Genomic DNA, 19,907 nt, shown 5'->3' with positions numbered 1-19,907 from the left:
ATATATACACAATGTGCTCTTTCTGTCTCTACCCCCCCACCACACCCAATTTTCCAGTTCTCATGCTATAAATTAAAAAACCAAAATTATGAACTTAATTTAGCACTAAGTAATTACCACAGCTCCTTTGCTTTAAGGCTAGCATAAGAGACTTTCTCTGCTAGGGACATCGATAATAAGTTCATTAAGTAAGTCGCCTGATTCTGGGCCAAAGATGATTCTGCTGGATTTCCAAATTCTTGATTTCATTGAATTCAAACTGTATGATTGCCCCAAAGTTGATTCTGTTTTCATGGGATAAAGATCTTCTACCTTCCTTGTGTTACTGAAACCAAAATACTTGCTCTTTCCTGCCCCCATCACACCTGCCCCCCAGCATATATCCAGCTGTAAACTCTTCATAACTCTAGATCTCTTTCACTGACTGCCTACTCAGCATCTCAAGTTCAGTGGTCAGCAAACCTCTTAAGTTTTTTCTTTTTTTCAGTGGATAGTTTTTCTTTTTATAGTTGCGTTACAGTGTTGTGTTAGTTTCTGCTGCGCAACAACATGCGTCAGCGACATATATCCCCTCTTGCTTGAATCTCCTTCCCATCTAGGTCACAACAGAGCATTGAGTACTGTACTATATGGTCAGTTGTCATTATATTATTTTATACATAGTAGTATGGAATATTATTCAATCATAGAAAGGAACAAACTTGTGCTGTTTACAGAGACATCCATATATACACACCTCTTGAATTTAAAATGTAGATCAGTCTCCTTGAGGTCTTCCCAGTTGGTTCAATGGCAAATCTGTTCTTTCAGTTTATCATACCAAAACAGCTTGGAAGTCTTTACCAACACTTTTCATGATGGACCATGTTGTGGTTTAGTCGTTAGGTCATGTCCAACTCTTTGCAATCCCATGGACTGCATTACGCCAGGGCTCCTTGTCCTCCACTGTCTCCTGGAGTTTGCTCAAGTTCATGTCCATTGAGTCAGTGATGCTATGTAACCATCTCATCCCCTGCTGCCCTCTTCTCCTTTTGCCTTCAATCTTTCTCAGCATCAGAGTTTTATCCAGTGAGTTGGCTCTTTGTGTCAGGTGGCCAAAGTATTGGAGCTTCAGCTTTAGCATCAGTCCTTCCAGTGAGTATTCAGGGTTGATTTCCTTTAGGATTGACTGGTTGGGTCTCCTTGCAGTCCAGGGAACTCTGAAGAGTCTTCGCCAGCACCACATTTCAAAAGCATCAATTCTGGCACTCAGCCTTCTTTATGGTTCGACTCGCACGTCTGTACATAACTTCTGGAAAAACCATAGCTTAGACTATATGGACCTTTGTTGACAGAATGGTGTCTCTGCTTTATGCCGTCTAGGTTTGTCATTGCTTTCCTTCTAAGAAGCAAGCATCTTCTAATTTCATGGCTGCTGTCACTAGCTGTGGTGATTTTGGAGCCCAAGAAAAGAGCATCCATCACTGCTTCTCCTTTTTCCCCTTTTATTTTCCATGAAGTGATGGGACTGGATGCCATGATCCTAGTTTTTTTGAGTGTTAAATTTTAAGTCAGCTTTTTCACTCTCTTCTTTCACCCTCATCAAGCTCTTTTGTAAAAAAAAAAAAAAAAAAAAAGCAGCAGCTCTTTAGTTCTTCTTCACTTTCTCTTATTAGAGTGGTATCATCTGGTATGATGGCCCATAGTCAGCAGCAAATTCTGTTGGCTCTGTTTTCAAAATATAACTCTTGCTTCCCCTTAGTTCCAGCCACTGTATTCTCTCTTCCACCTGATGCCTCTCCTTCCATACTTGCTCCTTCCATTCACAGGGTAGCAGTCAGAGGAATCCGCTAAAAACCCAAGACCATGGGTATTTAGCTTGTGCTCATAACCTCCAGTGGCTCCCATCTCACCAAGAAGCAAAGCAGGTGTCTTCACCATGAGCTCGCCAGTGTGTGACATCTGCTCCACCAGCTTTCCGTACTCGATTCCCACAACCTCTTCCTCACTCTTCTTCTAGACTCAGGACCTTGGCCTCCTTTCTTCCCTTTTCACAGAATGCTCTCCTCCCAGTTGTCCAACCACCTTGCTTCCTACAGATCTTTACTGAAATGTCACCTTATCTTTGAGGTCTTTGCTTCCTACAGATCTTTACTGAAATGTCACCTTCTCTTTGAGGTCTTTGCTGTGGCAACCACCCCACTGGCCCTCTTCTACGCATTTTCTACCCACCTCCACTGCTTTATTTTTCTGCTGACTGCCTATCACCATCTAACCTGCTATGATCTGCATTCCGTGTCTGGAGAGGAGGTGAGGGAAAGCAGGGGTTATTTTCTCCTTTGTTCACTACTGAACCCCCAGAATAAAAAGGTGTCTGACATAGAGTAGACACGAGTATAGCTGTTGGGTAGATGAACGGGCCATCTCTAAGGTGAAACTAGATAAGAAGCAACCTGAGGGCTAGGGCGTCATGTCTTTAAATGCTGAGAACTCAACACAGTACTTAGCACTAGTGTGGGGGTAGCGCACAATGGGTTTAGCGTTCCTAGCATCATTGGTATTTTTAGAGGGAACAGTTTTACCCTGTTCCTCCTGATCCTGATAAGTCTGGCAGACATTCTCCAAAGGAGAGCCCATTAGAGGACGTCCATCTTGCTGCAGGTTATTGTGATTGGCTGGGAGAGGAACGGATGACCCAAGTGAGACCGATCGAAATCCTCCCCTAGATATGTCTGCCGGTGAAAACAGGGACCCTGACTCACAGATTCGATGCTGCCTGTGGCCACCTTCTTTACCACCCAGAGAAAGCCAGGGGTGGTATTCAAAACAGTCAGCTGCTGGCATGACATGGGCAGCGTCATTCGGAATTGGAAGGTAGAAACAGTGACACTGTCACGCAGCTGTGTGCCGCCTGAGTGTCGGCAGCAGAAACCCACCTGCCGTTGGAGACTGTGGGTTTCATACCCGAGAGATGCAGTGTTTGGGGTAGGATGGGGAAGGGAGAGAAGAAGATATATTGAGGAGATGGGGGAGGAAACACAGACATATAGAATATGTGCCACTCGTGGAGTCCACTGTCTTTCTGTCTCACCTTGTTCTCTTCTTTACCATCGTTTAAATTTTTAATTAATACCTATTTGAGAATGTGAAGACATTTTTTGAAAAACCACTACTTTCGGAGAGCTATGCTCAAGCATTAGTGACCCCTCTCTCTGTTTAACTGTGATTCTGTGTTTGAGCCTATACTCAGTCAAGCCTGAAGACAAATTCCCTCTGATTAAGAAATAAGAGAAATAATATAAAATGCATCCAAGTTATTCTCAAGTGACCTGGATCAACTATTCTTTTTTAGAATCTTGGATTATGTTGGACTTGGGGAGAGCATTTTGCTTCTCTTCCAGCTGCAAAGAGGTGCCGCTCTTCTCCCCACTACAGTGTGTTTGAAGGTTAGAGTCTTATTTATACAGTGACAGGAGGAGGATCGTTCAGAACACGGATTTGGCATGCCACATGACTCTTTCTTATGAGGCCATGATTACGAGTGGTCAGTCTGGGCTTCTGTCTCAAACATTATCTAGCCTGCTGCCATCCCTGACGTTTGGGGCTTTGGACACATAGGCCTGCTTTGATGTACTTGACCCTGGGAGCCTCCCTTCAGATCCTTGAACTTGGAATGCTCTTTTCTCTAGTAGGGCTTTGATGCCTGTTGTTTCCTCTGTGAATTGCCCTCCACTCCACAGTACATTCATTAGGGGTATTTGATTACAAACTGGCAGATGCAAGAGGAGTTGTCGGCTCACAGGACTGAAAGCCAGAAATGTACCTGTAGCTTCAGGCATGGCTGCCTCCAGGAGCTCAAATGATGTGATCAGTGTATCTGTTATTTCTTGTTCCCAGTGTCGATTTCAGTCTCCTCTCTTGGCTTCCTGCCTTGGTCTTGATCTCAGCTCTCTGACTTTTTCTGGGCTTCTACCTTTGTTTCTTTCTCTTTTGTCTCTGATTCCTTTATTTCCTTTTATTTAGGTGGCTCCTTTCCACGTTACAGCACAAATGGTCAGTTAGGACTCTCAGCTCTTGTCCTGGCCAATCAATAGTTCCTTGAAGAAGAGTATTTCTCTCAACAGTTTTAATAAAGACTTGGGATGACCTCTGAGGAAGAAGGTTAAAGTAAAGGTTAAAGGGCTCCTGAAGTAACATTTGCAGGGTAGGAAGGAGGGTGCTGTGTAATGAATAAGGGGGCTGCGCTTGCAGAAGAGAAATGACTGCTGGAAACAAAGTAATCAGAGGCCACCTAGGTGACAGATGGTTCTCACTCCCCTTTGCAGGGTGTAACTCAGTCTCTTGTCTTTGCGGACCGTTTCCTGACCCCGCCTCTCTAGAGCACATTTCTCTATTACATGTGCCCTAACACTTGGAATTCTACGTTTCAGCATGACACAGTACAGCCTGGCTCCCAGCATAGGAGGACAGGCCCTGAGTCTCTTTTTCTCAACAGCGTATCCATGGCTAAATCTTCACCACACACACACAATATCTTGTTTAGTCTTTACACCTATCTCTTGCCATGTGAGAGTGCTTACTGAAGCTTAGAGACATTTGCCCAAAGTTGCACAGTTATCAAAAGGGCCAGGGCAAGAGAAATTCTGTTTTCTGGCTTCAGTTCCAGGCTTGCCTGCTTCTCCTCTTAGCCACTCTCTTGGCGCCTGAGGCCCCTTCAGGGTGGTTCTGCAGGGAATGTGACAGTGAGTCTGTCCTCGAGGGGCTCATAGCTTCTTTGGGCATTTTGTCGGGGACACTGGATCTCAGCTCAGGTGGAGATTCTGGATATAAAGGTTTTAATGTACCTGTTAGGAAGACGTTTAATGGACTTTATAGAAGGACTCAAGAAAGGTATCTGGCTGCTCACCATTTCAGACAGGAGCAGAAATAGTCCTCTTTGACAGGAGTCAAGTCATAAAAATCTCATGATGAACAATAAGTTCAGAGTGTTGTCCACACTTGGGAATTGTTGTCTTGCCATTTCATTTAATAGTGGGCACAAATTAGGACTTTGGGAAACATATACATGCTACTGTATATAAAATAGATAATCAGTAAGGATCTACTATGTAGCACAGGGAACTACACTCAATATTCTGTAAAAACCTGGGTATGAAAAGAATCTTGAAAAGAATGGATACATATATTTATATATATGTATAGCCGAATCACTCTCTATACTTGAAACTAATACAGCATTGCAAATCAATTAGATTTAAATTTAAAATTAAAAAAATACTGGGCACAACAAACTGTATGGATAAGGCTCACATTTAAGTGGTTTTTCTCCACATTATTTTAGTAACTTTGTAATATGTTAAAAATGGACATCAGTGATTCCACTTGAAAGTGACATAGTCACGTGAACATATTCGGTACCTTAGGTGAGAGGTCATTTAGACGTAAGTGCTGGGATCAGTGCTAAGAGAGGGGCTAATGGAATCAGCCATGGAGGCGAATACCAGCCCTCCTCCACACAGCCTTGAGCGTGTTACCCAGGAATCCCATGGTCCTCATCTGTAAGATGCTGCTCATCATTCCTACCTGGCGGGTTTGTGATGAGAATCTTAGATCTGACACCTGGCCTGCTTGGCTATGAAATAGTGGAATGGTTTGTGCGGGCAGGCTCTGGAATCTGACTGTAGAAGTTGAAAGTCTACCTCTCTCCACCAGGCAGGGAGATGCTTGCTGATTCACTCAGCCACTCTGAATGTCGATTCCTGCTCCTCGTGCTGGGGGCCCAGCAGCTGAGCTTACCGGCAGGGCCTCTGCCCTCGTAGTCGGAGGGAGATGGACCATAAGCAAAGACACGAATGAATGCAGAATGCTGTGAGGTGCTCAGGGCCATGGAAACAATAAAGTGGGTGAAGGGGATATGGAGTGTGGAGGGCAGAGCGGGCAGCCCGGGTGCTGGGCACCCTGTGAGGTCAGGAAAGGCCACTGTGCTGGGATGATTGGAAGGAGGGAGCCTGTGAGCCATGCAGAGGGTCAGGAAAAGCACATTCACTGCAGAGGGAAGAGAAACCCTGAGCCCAAGTGTGTACCGAGCCTGGGAACAAGGCGGCCCATATGGCCCGAGGAGAGGGTGGAGGGGACAGTTTCCTCCCTGGAATGTGAAGCTCACCTCGCGTCACCTTCTGAGGAACTACTGAGCTGGACTGTGTGAAACACGGCTCTGGTAACAAGAATGAGGATTTTGCCATACGCCTGATCTATGGTCCTGGCCATGATGACTTTAGTGTTTTTCTAGAAAATTTCTTGTTGACCTTGCCCTGCCTCAGACTCCAGCCCTCTGCCTCTGCTTAGAGCACCTTCTCCCTCCTTCTTCCAAGCCAAAAGACTCTTAGAGACACCCCTGGGTTTCACTTAAACATGGTGTGTTCCCAGAAGCCTTCTTGATTGTCCCCAGGGGAGGGGTGGACTTCCCTTCTTATTAGCATTCACTGCATTACAGCACAAGCTAATGTTTAAGAACTGTCTTTCCAGTGAACCAGGGGGTACAATGGGGCCAACACTCTATCTTGTCCCCAGTTTATCTCCAGTGTTGAGTTTGAGCAGGTCATCCAATGCGCTTGCTTATTCATGGATGGATGGATGGATGGATGGTTGGAAGCATGCATGCTAGTGAAATTTGATCCTAACAGGGCATGTTAGAAGGCAGGGTTTAATTGGACAGTATTATACTAGTGGTTAAAGACAACAGAGTACCATGCAAAGTCATTCATGGTGAGATCATAAATTTTATCAAGAAAAGTCCCCAAGGGGGAATCTGTTAAATGTTTAGAATATTACTTAAAATTGGCAGAATCCCTTCTGGTCATGTAGTTAAATGTCCTCAGTTCACAGGAAGAGGAAGGGGAAGACCTAAGAGATGAAAATCACCCAGTGACTCACCAAAGTCACCCAGTTTGTATGGCCAGGGCTGGGTCTGGTCACCTGGCATTTGGGTTCTCTTGCATTTGATTTGAAGAATGTGCTGGGTACTGCTTGCTTCTAGCACCCCAGGATCCAAATACCGACATGCCATAAAGGATAATAAAATATAACGCAGCTAATGCTGGGCAGAAGTGGTAGGGCTGTTTTGGGGGTTGGCTGTTTCTAGATTTGCTGCATTTTGTGGGCAGGAACTCACCCCTTTCGGGTGAGGGCTTCTAAATCTTCCAGCCTAATTGAATACTTTTGAAAGCATTTAAATTTCTGGATCAGACACATCATGCTCCAACCTGCCTGGCAAATTCCCGCCCCACCCCCCACCCCTCACACTGGTGGAATTCTAAAGTAGCAAACTTGATTTGCAAATAAATTATTAGTAAACATTTGAAAGTGAGAAACAAATTATTCCTGCAACACTTAGCTCTTTCCTTCAAATACACACTTGAAAACTGCTAAGAATCTATTCCATGAGAATGCTTGAATCTCTCCCTAAATCATAACACGGGTAAACTTACCGAAATATTTTTACAATTTTATTAGAGGTTTTAATTCACTGCTTTATCTATCTCTGTTAGACTGCAAAATAGCTTTAAATATTCAAGTGGTAATTAATGAATCTTTTATGTTGCAAATCAAACATTTTCATCTGAGCGCTGGTGGAGTAGCAGTGAAGCAGGATTTAAAGAGTAATTGTTTCTCTGGATTCCACACTGTTGACTAGCATTACCTTAAGTTTGCATGTGTTGCCTGGTGGGGCTAAAGCTCAATGCGGAAGGTCTGCTGTCTTTCGAGGTCAGGATTTCTTAACGTATTTCTTGCCAGAGACATTCCCGACTAGATGGAAAGTCTTTGAATGTGGAATTTTTGCTTGAGTGCAAAATAATAAAAAGCATGTGTATGTTAAAGAGAAAAAAAAAAAGATCAGCTTAATGGCAAATGAGCATTGGCTTACATTAATATTCTATTACAGTAAAAACTTCTATTTAATAAATTTTCTCCAGACTTTTCCCCACCCCAGAAACTAATGTATTTTTCTAAGTGGCATGCCAACCTAAAGAAAGTATGTGATACATTTGATTTATGTTAAGTCAATAATGTGCACAAGCCATTTAAAATTGTATTTTAAGTGTAGAAATATCAATCCAAAGTATAGTCCCTTGTATTGAGAAGGGAGGAGTATTAGCTTTTCAGAGGCTGAAGTGCCTTGTAAATATTATTCTATTTAGAAGATGTTGTTCAAACGTGCTGCTTTATGTCAAGTGGCAAGAAAGCAAGCACAAAATCCCAGTTTATTTGAGAATCGAAAATTAAACTGGTATTAAAGATTCACATAGCGAAATAGTTTTTCTTCAAATTAATGAGAAACAAGCCAGGAAGAGCGGCTCTCCAGAAAGCTCACAAAAAGACTGACAAATTCATCCCTGGAAGTCACCCTGTGTTCTTCTGTGGCCTCACAAATGCTGGACTGGGTGACATTTATGTATCAGAGCAATAAGCTAAACAGGAAACAATTTATGTCACCTAAAGCTTTTTAACAAATCGATGCAACTATTTGTAATTGCTTGTTTCACAAGATTAAAAGTGCTAAGGCCTGATCTTCGCTCACGGATTTGTGGTCAACCTGACCTGTGCTTCCGTTGTTTTAAAAAAAAAAAAAAAAAAAGAATTGGTGATCAGCAGTGACTTCCATCAAGTAATCCATATTGCTAATATTTCTGGAATTTTAATGTAGTTACAATTTATAGCTGATCAAATGTGGTTACCTAAATTGCTGTTGCTAGTAGACAGTTTAACTGTCTTTATTAATTACAGTATAATTTAATGTTTGAGTACCAGCACTTGTGTTGGTCATTTTTACAGCTAGAGCAGTTATCTGCCTTATGACGAACCATTTTAGCATTTTCAATGGAAATTTGCTAATATGATGAGTGATAAAAATGTCACACGCCGGTAAATAATGATTATTGCTTTGGCTGAAATTAATTCTTGAAAGGCCGGTTACCTTCAAATTAACATTATAACTTGAAGCTTGTCTTTTTCCCCCATTTTTCCTCCTCCTTATTCTTGGTATAAGCCAAAGAAAAGGCCGGTGGATCATTTCAAATGGATATATATGTGTATTTTGAGGGGTTACTAGGCATGGAATGTCATTTTACAATCACAGCAGAAATAAGATGATAGGGGGTTTTGTTTTTTTAAAAAATAAAATGTTGTTTAAAAATAAATAGAAATCTAGAATGACAGCTTTCTAAGCCAAATATTGTCCCACAGTTAAACCAGTGTTTTTGTATGTAATTTAATTTCCCTCCAATGTGAATTCTGTCTTAAATCTTTCATCCATCAGTTCCTTAAATGAAGGTTTGAGACCCAACTTCACTTTATTTAAAGAAAGACTACTTTTGACTCAACTACAATAAAGATGAAAGATAAATTGTGATTACTAGCCTACACATAAATATGTAGTATCATCAAAGAAGGCACAATCTAGTCAGTCAGAAAGACTAATTACAGTATGATTTAATCTTTTTTTGGGGGAAGGGAGAGTAAAAACTATCAGGCAGTTGATTAAGATTGGTGTGAAACTGGTCTTCCTCATTTTATTTAGGCTGTTGACATAAAGGTTCCCATTTAAAAGAAGCACCAACAGTTTGGGTTTGCTGCCTAGTTTATCTGAATGGCAAGCCTGAAATAAAGATGTCAGAGAATGTTCCTGCATTAGAACAATTCCTGAAATACAAATAAAAATGTCGTATGCATCAACCAGCAAAATCTTCACTAATGCAGTGTCATACATACTTGGTTTGGGTCTTTCAGTTGACTCAAAAAATGTGTACATATTTAAATTTACCAACTGCACATGCTCTAAGCAGTGTTTATGTTTAAGCCTGGTATTTAAAGGAATTTCAATTAACCCTAATTTATTTGTAGTAGCTAGAATAAGAATTAAGGATTCAAATGTTTCACTTATTATCAGACTAGCAGGCTTTTAGACAGTGGCATAACTGTTAATGAAAGGGGGCTACTCCTCTGCAAAATACGTATGAAAAAAAATCTGTTTTCCTAATAAGGTCTTTTCAAAACAATGCTGAGGAAGAACATTTATGTTTTATTCAGTGTCAGCTGGTCTTTGCCGAGTAACTGCAAGGGTAATTTTCAAGACGTCCATTGGCTTCTGTTATGTGCTCTGAATCATATATGTAATGGTTGTATGTCATTGCAGTTTGACCACTTAAAGTGCTGCTTTTGATATACCAATTTAATTTTTTTACTCAAAGAGAATGCCCAAATTAATTCATCCTTATAAATGACAGAATAGTATTAGAGAGAAATAGCGAATTTTCCTAGAGGTCTGAAATTCTTAAAAGATCTCAGAAATCAAGATAGTTTTTCTGGAAGTATTCAGTTACGGGAGCTTTTACTCTTTGGTTCAGGGTAGGCAGCTATGGACCAGACCATACTTTTTGATAGAATATTTTTATAAAATCATTTGTTCTAATCTCAGCATTTATCTTTATATGCAAAAAGATTTCTTGATGAGAATATTATAGACGGTGCATGTTTTTGACATTAGCATTTTATTTGGATGAGTAATCTTGCAGATGTGAAATTTAAATGAATTATTCATGAAATTGCTTTCCTTGGAAATTTTAGTTTGCTCTTAATGCTAGTTATTCAATATTTTGTTTTTTCTATATAAAATATGATGGGAAAAAAATCAGTGTGCTTCCTGGAGAGAACAGGTAACCTCCCCTTTTCTGTGTTTTTTTCCCCCTAATTCTCTAAGTGGAGACTTTCACTTTGAAATCCTGAGGGATGAGAGCTTCAGCCCTCTGTGATGATGAAAGCTTTTAGTTAAGATTGATTTTAATTCTGGGCTGGAAGCAGCTGGTGCTAAACCTAAGGCATATGCCGAACATACACTCTCAGCAGGTCAGAAGGGGAAAGAAACTTAGGCGGTGGCGACTTTGACTACCAGTGTGAACAACCAGCATTTTTATTGCATTTGAGAATGCGATCATGTCAGTAATTAGTACTGACTACACAACATTTTTTTTTTATTGTCTGTATCCACAGACACGGAATGATGGAATTACAGTTGATGTCAAGGAATGAGTTCCTTTTATGCCTTATCAAAACAGAACAAAAAGAAAAAAAATTCTTGTTACTGGCAGCACATCTCCACGGAGCACCACGCTCACAGTCCGGGCTGTACCATCTCCACGCAGGCTTCTGGGTAGTGCACGTCGTGAGAACTACACGGGGCCCACATAGATGCCTTTGGAATTGTTAAGTCTCATTCTCGGGAGAGAAAAGCCAAACCGACTCTCAGAAACATCCGGAATATCCAGAGGGTCTACCGTTAAGCAAAAGGTCCCCCAAAGATTCAGAATCCTGACAAACATGTTCTTCTTTGTACCCTTGGAAACAGAGATCAAGCTGGAATGTGGAAAGGAGAGGAAATCTTTTAACTTTTTTTCCCCCGATGATAAAATTGCTTATGACGGACATTGCATTTCGGGTGAAGAATCCAAGGTGTCTTTACCAGGTCTGATGGAACGCTGGGAATCAGGTCGGAGCTGTCCAAAGGTGGCGGGGCTGGCGGTCACTCTTCCCATTCATAAGCCTTGGTATTTCCTTTCACTGCTGGTACACTGCAGGCAGCGCTAACTTGTCTCACAAGGACAGACTAGGGACAATAGGATGGATCCTCATTCCTGACGGTGCATCTGTCTGATGCGAGGGACTGTTCTCCCTAAGGTACGCTTTTCTTTGGAAAAAAAAAAAAGTAACAAAATTGTCTGTACATCTTGGCACCTTGTAAAGTTTTCTTTTTTTTTTTTATACAAAAAGTTCAATAGCTTTGACACTCTCATGATTAATCACTACTTCACTGATAAACTTTGAAAGTGTGACCCTGGAATTTCATCATGCAAAGTATTTACTGCAGCAGGAGAAAACACTTTTTTAAAACAACATTTTTTTTTCTCTTTTCAAATGTATGAACTCATTTAGATAGCCAGGAGGGCAATGGCAGGATAAACACAAGGGATAGGAATGTATCAAAAAACAGATTAACACACACCCGCTCGCACACACACCAAAAAAACCTGTACAAGATGCTCTGATCAATGAGAACAGGGGAAAAAAAAAAATCTGTCAACTATGTTACAATTTAAAAGCCAAAAAAAAAAAAAAAAACAAAACAGTTTGGGAGTTTCTCCCTCCCACATGTCAGGAAATGTCATCCGATATTCTTAAAGCAAGAATAACTAAATAAAATACATGTGCAGCATATTCTGCAATTCCATTACATACAGTAGTTTTTTTCCAAAGCTTTTTTTTAAAGTATTGTTAATATAAAGCAGTTGCACAAAAAGCAAAGGTGTTTTGACAAACAGGTGTATGCATTTATTCCTTTTTAGGAACAGTATCTAAAAAAAGAACCACCCTCCGCCCTCCCCCAAAAAAGACAAAGAGTCACACAGACACATCGGGATATATGTACAACATAATAAACCCCATCCTAAAGAAGCAACTGGGATTACCCCCAAGGGATACAGAATCAGAATTGGAAACATCAGAGTGAAGTTTGCTTGCTGTAAAGCCTGAGATTCTTTTTTTTTTTTTTTTTCAGTTGGTTCTTCTGCAAGGCTGTGATACCTGCAAAGATACGTAAAATCTAATTTTTCTTTTTTTTTCTTTTTGCTACAGTCTTTAGACTAAGCATGCAAGACATACGACTAAGTGCAACTGAGTGAAATGTATTTTTTTTTTAATTTTAATCATTCCCTAAAGGTTTGAACTGAGGTATGCGTACTAACAGTTTCTCATGCTGTTAACTTTACTCATGTCTAGCTACACATGCTGAGAATGAACTAATCTACCAGATTTTTATCCTCTTTTGAATACCAAACTAACCAGCAACCACTCAGTTTAGAAGCGCAGGGCCCCCTTCCCATGACCCTGTCTGGCTACTGCCTGCACATCATGACGCTGCCTGGAAAAGTTGGGGAAAAAAAATGTAAGTCTCGAGTGACCACAGACTGCCCTTTATAGAGAAAGCAGTGTGAAGCTTCAAAAGTAACTGCCAAAGAAGTTTTTCTACCAAGCTTGTGAGTGGACAGGAATGTTACTTTTTTTTTTTCCTTTTTAATGAAAAATGCTGAGGCAAGCCTAATCTGAAAGAAAGGAAGGAAAAAAAGAAAACCTTTAAAAAAAATAAAACAAAAACCTGGAGGATATATATGACAAGAGAAACTAAAATGAACGCAGTGATCATAGCACAGTCCTTAAACAAAAGTGGCATATAATCTTTCTTTGAAAAGAAATGTCTTCTAGAAATAGTATTACACAGTCTAGTTCAATTGTGGAAGCTTTTCTGTTCTCTCTGAATTTTACCTTCATTTTACCATAACTGTCTCCTGGACTGGACACCCCCTAAGTTTCATATGCCATACACTGTGGTTTTTTTTTTTTTCTTTCTTGGAGATGGTACATCCTTAATACTGTATCCTATTTCTCCCTTCAGTAGCCCTGTAATTTCTCTTTACAGGAATGAGTTTTGGTCTCGGTAGGAAGAAAACAAACAAAAAATGACTAAAAAAAAAAAAAAAAAGTAACTACTTTGGTTCCATTACCTACTTGGTCTCCTAAATGTCCTCTATGATGAAGGAGCAGTTGTCTCAAGTTAGCAATAGCCTATATCTCATCAATTGCCTCTAAATTATTTTGCCTCCTTTGATCAACAAGAAGAGGATATTTGGCTTCATCAGATAAAGCATAAAAACAGAGAACATAATTTAACTTTGTGGAATATCTTTGGTAATTTTAGGGGAAAAAAGGTACAAAGCATATAAATTAAGCTCTCCAAACGGCTCTTGAACTAAAACAAGAGCGACAGTCCTAGATAAATAAATGACAGGAAAGGAGGTGCAAGTGGAAGCATTGAGGGATTCCAAGGACTGAGGCTGTACTGACCTCTGAGCACCACGGCCTGCACGTGCGGCGTGTTTCCCCAGGAGCCCAGGCCGGGCTGAGCCCCCATCTACCTGGCGTCTCGCGCTGCTGGCGGCCGAGACCGGACCGGAGGGTGAGGCCGCCTCACACACGGCACTGCAGCACCAGGTCCGCCGAGTGGAAATTAACTCCTCAGCTTCTGCTGAGCCCAGTCCTCATTAACTCACAGGACAAGCTCAAATGGAAATCTGATTCGCATTCAAACAGATGAATGCCACCAAGCAGGTCTGAATGGACGTTTCCATTGGGGGCCACCGGCACTTTCAGCAGAGTTGCTCTGGGAAGCCAGCTTTGGGGCCATTTTGCAAACAAAGCAACTCATGCTGGGTTTAACAACTGTGAGAGCCTGAGGCCCATCTCAACCAGGTCGTTCCAGGGAGAGCCTTCTCCGGTCGTGCACGCTGTCAGTGTGGTTTTTTTTTTTGGTTTTGGGGGAAGAGGGGCTGCTGCCTATTTCTCCTTGTGCTGGTAACTGCTGTGGCATTTATTAAGCATGACGGTAGATACAATATTTAAAAAAAAAAAAGGAAAATCTGAAACAACCCCCTTCCCACTTTCCAATACTGCTTTGTGAAATGAATCTGCATGGTTCCTAGGGTGTCTCTAATTTTTTTTTTTCTGTCATTCATTCTCTTTCTGGCAGGAACTTCACGTCTGAGTGAGAGGACCTTCACATGTAGAGTGCAGCATTTGGGACCTTTTTGCAAAAGACCAAAACGGAATGTTTTCTGACTTTTGAGAAAACAGTGGTGATGTCTGAAGGGAAATGGAATGAGTGACAGAAAACTACGAACGAGAAATGACATTCAGCTTTGTATAATAAAAACACCTATTAACATTCATCACAAGGTACAGAAAACTTGAAGCCTCCAAGAGGCCGCGGGCCCAATGGAGGCCTGAGGTCAGAACTTAAAATGGTATAGGAGAAGCCAAAAAAAAAAAAAAAAAAAAAGGCAATACATTAAAAAGTTTGGGATAATTATTTTTAAACCCTCCCCCCAATACACACACAAAGGCCTTCCCCATCCCAACTGGAAGCAAAAAAAAAAAAAAAAAAAATGGAGTAAAGGCAGTGATAATCAACATGCAGTACTGTGCAAATAGGTCGTCCATTGGAATCCTTAGATTCTGGGCAGAGGCTTGGTCTGCAGCTCAGGCGCACATGCTCAGTTGGGTGTCTTCGTTGTGCAACGTCGGAAGGACTGCAGTTCAAAGTCTGCTGCTAAAAGTGAATCAGTTTAGCGAATTTACAACACTGATGTTGACTGTTAAGAGAGGAAAATCCCCAGTACCAAACAAGTCCATCCAATGCACAGAGTACAAATTCCTTTTTTCAACAAAAAGTAGAAAAATCAAAAATACTCCCAAATGGGATTCTTGATGGCACTAAGAGTTAACACATTGCAGAGTTGTCAAAATGTAGTGAAAAATCCTCCAGACTGTACAACCAATGGAGAACGATTTCACTGCCAACTTTTGACATGTTTTGTTTTGTGTGTGTGTTTTCTCCCCCCAATCTTCACACTCTTGGGGTCGGCCTGCCCAGATGTTCACTCCATGTCCTCATTTACAGGTTCATCTTCGTAATCTCTGTCGTGGTCAAAATCTGGACTGTGGTTGGCTGTGGTCACTAGGGAGAGCGGCCCTTCAGCTTCCTCGGGGTCCAGGGGCTCTTCTTTGACGTGCACAGGATGCCTGGAAAAGCACGAGAAGGTTCACTGAGGGGACTTCCCAACTCAGGGTAAGGTGGGTGTTCTGGGTAACACGGAAGCCATAGGCTAGGGCTCTGACGTTCTACAGAGCAGCCGCTAACCCCGTGTGACTATGAAAATTAAAAGACAGTTGAACATTGTGCTTCTCAGTTGCACTGGCTACATTTTAAGTGCTCCAGGGCCGCCGTGTAGGCTACTGACTACCATACTGGACGGCAGGGAGGGAGATTCCCATCAGCCCAGAAGGGTCCCTGGATGGAAGCATCAGTGGGGTCCTCCCACGGGGTTTCTAACAGTGCGGTGTGCACGTGTGTCAACATGGGCTCTGGGTAAAATGCAGCCTGGGACTTTCCATCTCTGACCAGCGCCCCACTGATGCTGCTAGTCCAAGGACACACTTTGGGTAGCAGCTGACAGGCCCTGGAGTGGCCTCCTGCACAGAGGAAAACACACCTTGAAATAATCCCCTGAACCAAAAAACAGTAACGCAAGGGGAGTTTGTGGGGACCAAAAACTGAGGCTGGGCTAATCGCAGCTCGCTGTGTGTTCTGCTTTGCTAGTTAACATGCAGAACCTGTAAAAGAACTCTCCGGAGACCGACCCCAAGCGAGGGTCTATCATTAATCAACTTCAAGCAAACACAGCAAAGAGACACCATGATACATGCTGGAAACTCCAAATTAATGCATATTTTTACAAACTGTCAATAAGGCAAGAAAAGCCCTGCCAGGAAACACAAACGGAGAGGAAAAGGTGTGCTCGACACAACAATATGATAAGAAAGCAGAGCCCCGGTCAGAATAATAACGCTGTCAGCTGTAAACAAGACTAAACAAGAGGCCCGGCTGGTAGCGGCCACCGGGACGCGCCGGGCTCTGATGAGATCTGCCAACGCGCTCATTACAGCCCAACGCACAGTTCACCCGAAGGGGCCGGCGGGGGACCACACGAAACCACTCCGATAACAACTGAGAAATGTTGTTCGTAAATCATATTTACAACCGATCCTTTTGCAAATACAAATTACTTTCGGTTGTGGGGCTTTTGATATGTAAAAGAGCCATTCAAGTTATAAAACCCGGTCCCCATTCAAGTTTTAAAAGAAAAAAAAAAGATCCCATTGCAGGGACAGGCTACCAGGGGTGGATTTTTTCGTTCGATTTTATCAAGTATTAGTAATAAGAGGTGGTGCTGGGGACTGCTGCCTCCCTAAATAATTGATGCTGTGTGCAAACCCTGAAGGCCACTTGAACCTTGAAAAACCAACAGAGGAGTGCTCCGGACTGCCCTTGCCACGGGGACCTCCAGAAGACCAACTGACTCTCAATTAGCAAGGCCTAGAGAGTGTCTGGAGGTGGATGTTGGGAAAAATAGCTTTTAAAAAACAGAGCCCGTGTTCTTACAAACTATGTGCAAAATGAAATATGCCCAGGTTGTATTAGAGTATGTCTCACTAGTTTGGCTCCGTATATTCTTAATTTGTTAATGGTCCTATTTATTTGTTTTCAGAGTCAAGATCCAGGACCAGATGCGTAATTTGCAGAGCCCAGTGCGAAGTGAAAATGCATTTCAAAAATTCATTGAGACTTTCCAGATGGAAACCGCTGAGCATTAAAACCTTCCAGCGTGGGATCCTTGTGAGACTGTGTCCATCACATGCCTGGAAGGCAGCCCTGACAGGCCCCTCCCCTATATTCTTTCGGGAAGAATTGGGTGCGTGGATTTTTATTCCCTTTTTAAAAAATCACCCATAAACCCTAGTTAAGGGAGGATATTTTGTTTTGTCTATCCTCTCCCATTTGAGGTCATGTCTTCACATATTGCAAACATAACAGGAACATTATTTTGCTACCTTTACAGTTTTTAATTTTTATGACTATATGAGATTCCACTGCACTGACTGACAGGTTAGCCCCTTCATACTGGATGTTTGGGGACTGTCTTTTTCTCGCCTCTGTACCCTTCAACCCCGCTGTGCTCTTTGTTGTAAAAGTGACCACTTCTATCCATACTTCTGTTGATTTATCAGCTTAGGATAAATGTCTGAGAATGAAACTGTTGGAGCAGAGGCTAAAACATCTTATGGTTCTTATGATTTATTGCAATGTTAATTTCCAGAGAAGCTCTATCAATTTAGACTCAACCTCATCAGCCCCAAGTGTTCCTTTTCAAATATGGTGTGTTGCTGAGCAGGTATAGGGGAAGTTCCAGTTACCTTCAACTGCGTTTCTCGGGTGACTGACAATGGTGAACGTCACTTTATGTTTGGGCTTCATATTAGCACTATTGGAACTGTTACTTCACCCCCTCCTGTCCTCTGGTAGCATGGTTCTAGTAACAGTTTGGACAAGAGTATTTTAGGGTTGTGTGTTGCCTGAACTGTGCGTCAGCTGTGTTTCCCATTTTCCTATTTTCATTTTTTTTCACAGTACCAGATATATTCATCTTTTCAGGTTTATAAAGCTCAATCTGATGACAGAAATGATACAAGGCTATGGGTGGGAGGCGTGGGAGACCCTATGAACAACTGGAGAGTCTTAATGAAGCTCTTGCTTTATAATTTGAGACTTTGACAAATGTTTGGCTAGGAAAAAAAAAAAAAAAAAAAAAAATCAGGTATGTGTCACTTCCCCCGACCCCAACCCCAACAAGGTAGAGTTCACAGGGAGAGTATTTGGTTCCCCCCTGAAACCTGCAGGCAAACTTCAGTGAGATTATTTTCCATCCCAAAGACAGAGGTGACGACCCTGTGCACCCTGGTTCAAACCCAGCACCTACTATCGAGTGGAGCCCCAGCAAAGGTGAACCGATCAGATCTATGGTGTGACAACCCGCCAACACAACCAGGTGAGATGTTAAGGCTTCTTAGAACTCCAGGGAAATGAGATCCACTTCACGACACTCCGTGAAACCAGCAGACACCCCGAGTGGGGCCACTGCACAACATGGGCAAGTAGGGTTTTAGAGACTGAGAAAGAGCGGCTTTGCATGCAAGATCCATTTGCCGTAAGCTGCAAAGTCCTTAAGACACTGTGCTTCACAGTCACCCCCTGCACCCTGGGAATCGGGGCCGCGCGTGGTGCCCTCTACGCTCACTGGTCACCTCCTCCCCTCTCTGACTCCTGCTTCCGAAAGGGCGTGCAGTGACTGACTGTGCCAAACCCCACATTCTCCTCCTTAGATCTAACTGCTTTCTTTAGCCACTGTGGGAACAGTAGGGTTTTTAAAGTGAGCTGACTGCTGTCTAAAGGCACTGTGTTCAGAGAGTGTGGGGACAGCATGGAGTATGTGCTTTGTACGATAGCTCCTTTAGCTCCTCCCAGGACGAACGTATAATACTCCAAAGCCATACTCACGGGACTACTTTGTAGTGTTCCGAGAGAGAAAAAATGTAGTGGTATTTGAGTATCACAGGAAAGGTAAGAAAAAAGAATTCTATGTCAACACTAGATAGCAGCTGGGCTGTTACTAACAGTATCCTTTAAGCCTTGCTGTAAAGTTTACGATTTGAGTTATTCCAATAGAATAGAAAGGTTAGGAGACAGTCTGCGTCATAGCAGGTAATGCATGTTGGATAAGAATTAAAACTCCATTATAGAATTTGCTTAATGGAAATGTGAGATGAAAAAGGGTAACCATCTCCAGCACTGAGAGGAGGCACAGGAAATGGGCTGATGACATATAATTCTTTTTAGCAAAATAATTTATTGTACTGTACACCTGTGAGATTTGAGCAACAAACAGTATGCTTTTTGACATCTTTATACAGGGCTTTTTAAAAAAAAAACAAACCATCAGTAAAACCTTCACTTTGATAAATTAACCTGAGAGCTGCGAAACAAGATTTCTGGTTATATTGGGGTTAACTCAAAGTCTGCATAAATTAACTTTACAGTGACTATCTCATACAGAAAAATTAGCATCACTCAACACTGCTGTGTGAGTTTTTATCCAAATATCTTTCCTTTATTTTTTGTGTGTGACTTTTTCTTTTATTATAAACACGGGAACACACGCCAGTGAAACCTCGGAGTTCTGTGGGCACCACGGAAAACTCTCTTCCACTCAGTAGCTTCAGACGTTTTCGCTCCATAGTAAGTATTTCCTGAAGGAGCATACATAACAATTTATATTTGCCCTGAACTTCCTTAATATCTTAGTAAATACTCCTGTCATGACAATGATTTAAAGATGAATGCGGGTGTGATAATAAAGTCAGAAACACCA

At 41.9% G+C, this 19,907-nt stretch overlaps 1 protein-coding gene across 17 annotated transcripts in view; it reads right to left on the bottom strand.

The window, feature by feature from the left end:
- Positions 1-10,921: 10,921 nt before the first annotated feature.
- FOXP1 (forkhead box P1) overlaps positions 10,922-19,907 on the bottom strand; it is a 615,660-nt gene continuing 606,674 nt past the window's right edge. For 16 of the 17 annotated variants that reach the window (XM_070455670.1, XM_070455682.1, XM_070455678.1 and 13 more), the window contains one exon: positions 10,922-15,663. In XM_070455670.1, coding sequence (XP_070311771.1) covers positions 15,519-15,663 — 145 coding nt within the window. In that variant the 3' untranslated portion in view covers positions 10,922-15,518. Of the gene's footprint in view, positions 15,664-19,664; positions 19,786-19,907 lie in introns of those variants that run through there. The other variant, XM_070455679.1, reaches the window with a different exon arrangement.

Source organism: Odocoileus virginianus, chromosome 26 (assembly GCF_023699985.2).
Source record: "Odocoileus virginianus isolate 20LAN1187 ecotype Illinois chromosome 26, Ovbor_1.2, whole genome shotgun sequence".
Lineage (NCBI taxonomy): Eukaryota > Metazoa > Chordata > Mammalia > Artiodactyla > Cervidae > Odocoileus > Odocoileus virginianus.
The sequence above is the reverse complement of the archived record's forward strand: the minus strand, read 5'-3'. Positions and strand labels throughout refer to the sequence as shown.